At 42.8% G+C, this 4,096-nt stretch overlaps 1 protein-coding gene across 1 annotated transcript in view; it reads left to right on the plus strand.

Annotated features, from left to right (window-relative positions):
* ARHGEF9 (Cdc42 guanine nucleotide exchange factor (GEF) 9) overlaps positions 1 to 2,190 on the plus strand; it is a 56,168-nt gene extending 53,978 nt beyond the window's left edge. Inside the window, exon 10 of the mRNA XM_009999643.1 lies at positions 1,702 to 2,190. Coding sequence (XP_009997945.1) covers positions 1,702 to 1,708 — 7 coding nt within the window. The 3' untranslated portion in view covers positions 1,709 to 2,190. The remainder of the gene's footprint in view (positions 1 to 1,701) is intronic.
* Positions 2,191 to 4,096: the final 1,906 nt, after the last annotated feature.

The following is a 4,096-nucleotide window of genomic DNA, read 5'->3' on the forward strand; positions in this document are numbered from 1 at the left end:
TTATTTTTTTGCCTTTTTTTTTTTTTTTTTTTTTGAACATTGTCTTTTTCTCAATTCAGTGTGATTTGTTCACACTCCGAGTAAGACTGAGAAAAGAATATCAGGGGCTTTTATTTCTTTTGCATTTGGTTTTGTTTCGGTGGGGTTATCTTTGATTTCTTTTCTTTCTAAGCTGGGACACAACTCTGAAAAGCCCACTCCTATCTTTGCTTTCCATGCAAAGATAAAAGCTTAAAATTGATGGCTTGATGCCCTCCATTCCAGCTAGAGGAAAACTGGCTGTTAGGCTCCAGCAAATGGCCAGTTTTCTTCCTTCAGGAACTAAGGTCCCATCCTGTTGGCCACACTCACGCCTGCAAAGTACCACATTAATGAACCACTAATTGCCATTTACAGGAGCAATGATCCTCAAAGTGAGGACCATGACTGCACTCACTGCCTGCTCCACTCTATTGCCCATCAGATCCCTGGCTCCACTTGGGCACTGATCTCCATGCAATACATGAGCTGCTGGTAGTGACCCGTTAGTGGAAGGATCGTTGCCTCATTAAGTGGAAGTATTTACCTCATATCTACCTAAGCTGCAGAGGAGCAGAGAACTTGCCTTTCAGGAAAGATCTGGATGTGACCTGAGAAGTTTAGCTGAATGACCATGATTACGTGTCCTAAATGAGGGAGCAGTTTGCTCTGCACAGCACCCAAGGTTCAGCAGAGGTGTATCAGTGTCAGCAGGCTCTGGAGTGAGTAGCTAAATTCTCCAGGTCTCTCTCTCTCTTTTTCTCCCTCTGGAGATTCATAGCTCTGTTTTCAAAAACATTTCCTACAATTTCAGCCTTAAGTACCTTTGTTTGCAAGCACAGAAGCTCATGTTTAAGCTTGTAAAACAAATAGTTGTGCACTAGAATGATTATTTTTTTTCCTAGGGCGAATGAAACTCTTAAGCAGATTTAGAAGATAAACTTAAAAACTTTGCAGAGCTGCTCTGCAAGGTCCTTTGAAAACATGGGATAAAATGATGATTGATCACAGTATTTATCATTTTCTTTTGAATCTGATACACTACAGAAGCACTCCAGGCTATTTTTTTTCCTCCCCTAAGAAATACAAGCAAATGGAAGAGCAGACTGTGTGATTTCAGTATTTCCATGAAGCCTGTTTTGTATCAGGACATATTACAAAGTAGTAGCTATATTTATTTATTTTTTTAAGTAAAAAAATAATCTCAGCACTTTTCAGTTATCTAGAAACTATCAATAAACAGCAAAGCCAGGTTGGTGTTTTGGAGAGGAAGACTAGCCCCCCCTGTGACAGGCAACAGTGAAACACTGGGAATCCCAAACAGGAGGCAACCCAATTTTGTATCAGAACTTATTTTTATGCTGTTTTGTATCTTTGCATTTTTATGGTCAGATTTGAATACTGAATATGTAGCAAATATTATTTTGTTTCTTTAAGAGAATGGGTATTTAAAGAAGTGAGTAAGATGGGTTCTCAGAGGTTAACTGAAATGTTTTATGATTTCTGAATGGCTGGAGAGATGCAGAGAGAGAGAGAGAGAGAGAGAAAGAGAAGGAGAGAGAGATTACAGACTGTTGTCAACATGATGAAAGTTTCACTTATTCCTTTGCCTTTTTAATTGCTTAGGGACAAAAGTAACAAGCACATTAGTTAAGCCTGTTCATTTACTGTTTTGTGCCTCAGAGAGTGAGAATGAGACATCCATAATTTTTATGAGAAGATGCTTCCTAAATATTCAGCACTAGGAAAAAAGCAACACCACCGCCACACCATTATTTGCATCATAAATCAAGACTCGCTTGATCTGACAAGGCCCCTTGTTGGACTCCAGCTTCTTTGTTAACTGGAAGGCCAGACCAGACTAGTGCTGCTGGTGCTTGCCGGAGCCGGGCGGCAGGCGAGGCAGCTGCAGGCCTTTGCTCTGGAGGGAAGAGGGGCTTGGCTCTCAGGCATGGCATTGGAGAAAGCTCTTCCCCTCCAAAAATTGCCAAGGTGCTGCAAGAGATGGAGCGCTATCGCAAAGAAGAACCAGCACTTGGGTCCCACTTTTATTGCCCACTGTGGCTTTCCTAATAGGGAGCAGGGCTGGGCCGCCTCGTGTGTCCGAAAGCGCTGGAAGCAGTGCAGGTGCAATCAGATTGGGGTGATTTTGACTGAGCATCTGATACAGACTTTCATTTCAATGCCAGACAGGAGGAACCCTCTTAACCATTCCATATGCAGAAACGAGAGTTGTAACAAACTTACATGTTTACGGGATTTCTCTGGCTGAATCTATATATATATATAAAAAATACAAATACCCTCTTCCCTAGGTGAATGACATGCATTACCCTTTGACCTAGACACTAGGATCTAAATTCAAGACTTTTGCCTCCCCACCCTCTCCAAAAAGATCAAACAAGAACCAACCTAGGTGCATCTAACAGTTGTAAATAGAAAATACTACATAGAGAAATATATTTGAAATTTGTTTCAGTTTCTGGATGGTCACTGGCCATCCTTTGCAATGTTATTGATAGTACACTGTGGTGCTTTGGGTTTCTGGTTTTGTTCTCTTTATGCTCTGTCATCTTTTCATTGCAGCTACATTTCAGGGAACATGTATATTTAGTAGCTATTGTAAGTTCTGCATGGCATCACCAAGCTTATTTTTCCTTAAGAAGAAAAGAAGAGTCTGTAGGAGTTTAAAGGCACTATGACGACAGGGACTTGTAGCAGAGAATTTAAAAAAAAAAAAAAGTTTTTAAAATTCTAGTTTGAAGCCAAATACTGATATTTTAGTGCTTTTGGGGTTTTAACAGTAAGAGAAAAAAAAAAAAAAAAAAAAAGGATTTTGGTAACCCAGCTGATCCGCACTTGCCAGTTTTATTATTTTGTTTATATTGGACTGTTTGACCCTGTCAAACAAGTGTCAAAGTTGTGTGTATAAAACAAAAAAAAGTGTTTAAAAAAGTGTTGTAAAGACACTGAGCCTTATGAAAATATTTATGGAATTAAATAAAAAGAAGTGAAAAGGCATCTGAAGGCATTTAAATGGTTTTCCTCAGAGCGGTCTCACTCCTTTCCTAAAGGCTGAGCACGCATCACTGGGGTGGGGCTCCAGCTTGTCAGCAGAGCAGACACAAAGACATTTGTGTGTAACCAAAAAAATAGGTTTGTTCTGGAAATATCCCACCTCCCCTTTGCTTTGTGTCCTCCATCTGAACTGAGTGAAATGATTAACGAGTAGCCGGAGGTTCACCAATGACAAATACTGCCTTGCAAGTGCGGGCAGGGGTTGCTCCAAGCGGAGCTCGGATCAAGTCTGCTGCGAAACATGGTTTTAAAAGGCTTTGTTACTGAACTTTGCTCAGCTCCAACCCCAGCTTGAAGACAGCTGAACCCTCCAGACAGACATCTGATTACAAGTACGTTGTGAGCAACATAAGCATTTCAGAGCACCTGGGAGTAGAGCAGGGGGTGGGTTGCCGTGGGGAGGGGGGCTTGGCCACACGCTGCTCCCTGTGAAGGGCTGGGCTAGAGATGAGCAGGGTCCTTCCCTGGTTTTCCTTTGGCACAGAGGGAGCAAGTTCCCACAGGGAGAAGAAACAGGGTGCATTGCTCCTGAGGGCAGAGTGCTCTCCAGAACCCCAGAAGCATTTCGCAGGTAAGACAGTTGTGTATTTCTAGTTAGCCCATAAATAGAGTCACAGCTGGAACTGGGGCTGTCCCACCGTGGCACCCAGAGCTGCTAGTGGCTGGGAGAGATGCCTGTCACTTTGTGGAGGAACAGCCAGACACATGTAATTAATTGTGGCCACAGAGCTCCCTTGTCAGTCATGACACTGACTTTTTGCTCTTTCCTACCTGTGATGGCCACTTCACTGGCAGATGGACTGACCAAGTATTCAGCCCACATACACTAGCAAACCAGTCAGAGAAGGGAATAAATAGATGCAAACCGAAAGCAGCTTTGCTGGGGGAGAAGGGCAGAGACATAGGACAGAGGCAGAGCTGTGAGCATGAAGACTCCTCTGGGGCCAGAGTTTGAGGAGGTTCGGGAACAGGCTCACCCAGGCCTCAATCACAGCTTCAC

This window comes from Chaetura pelagica, unplaced genomic scaffold, assembly GCF_000747805.2.
Source record: "Chaetura pelagica isolate M959 unplaced genomic scaffold, ChaPel_1.0 scaffold456, whole genome shotgun sequence".
In the NCBI taxonomy this organism is placed as follows: Eukaryota; Metazoa; Chordata; class Aves; order Apodiformes; family Apodidae; genus Chaetura; species Chaetura pelagica.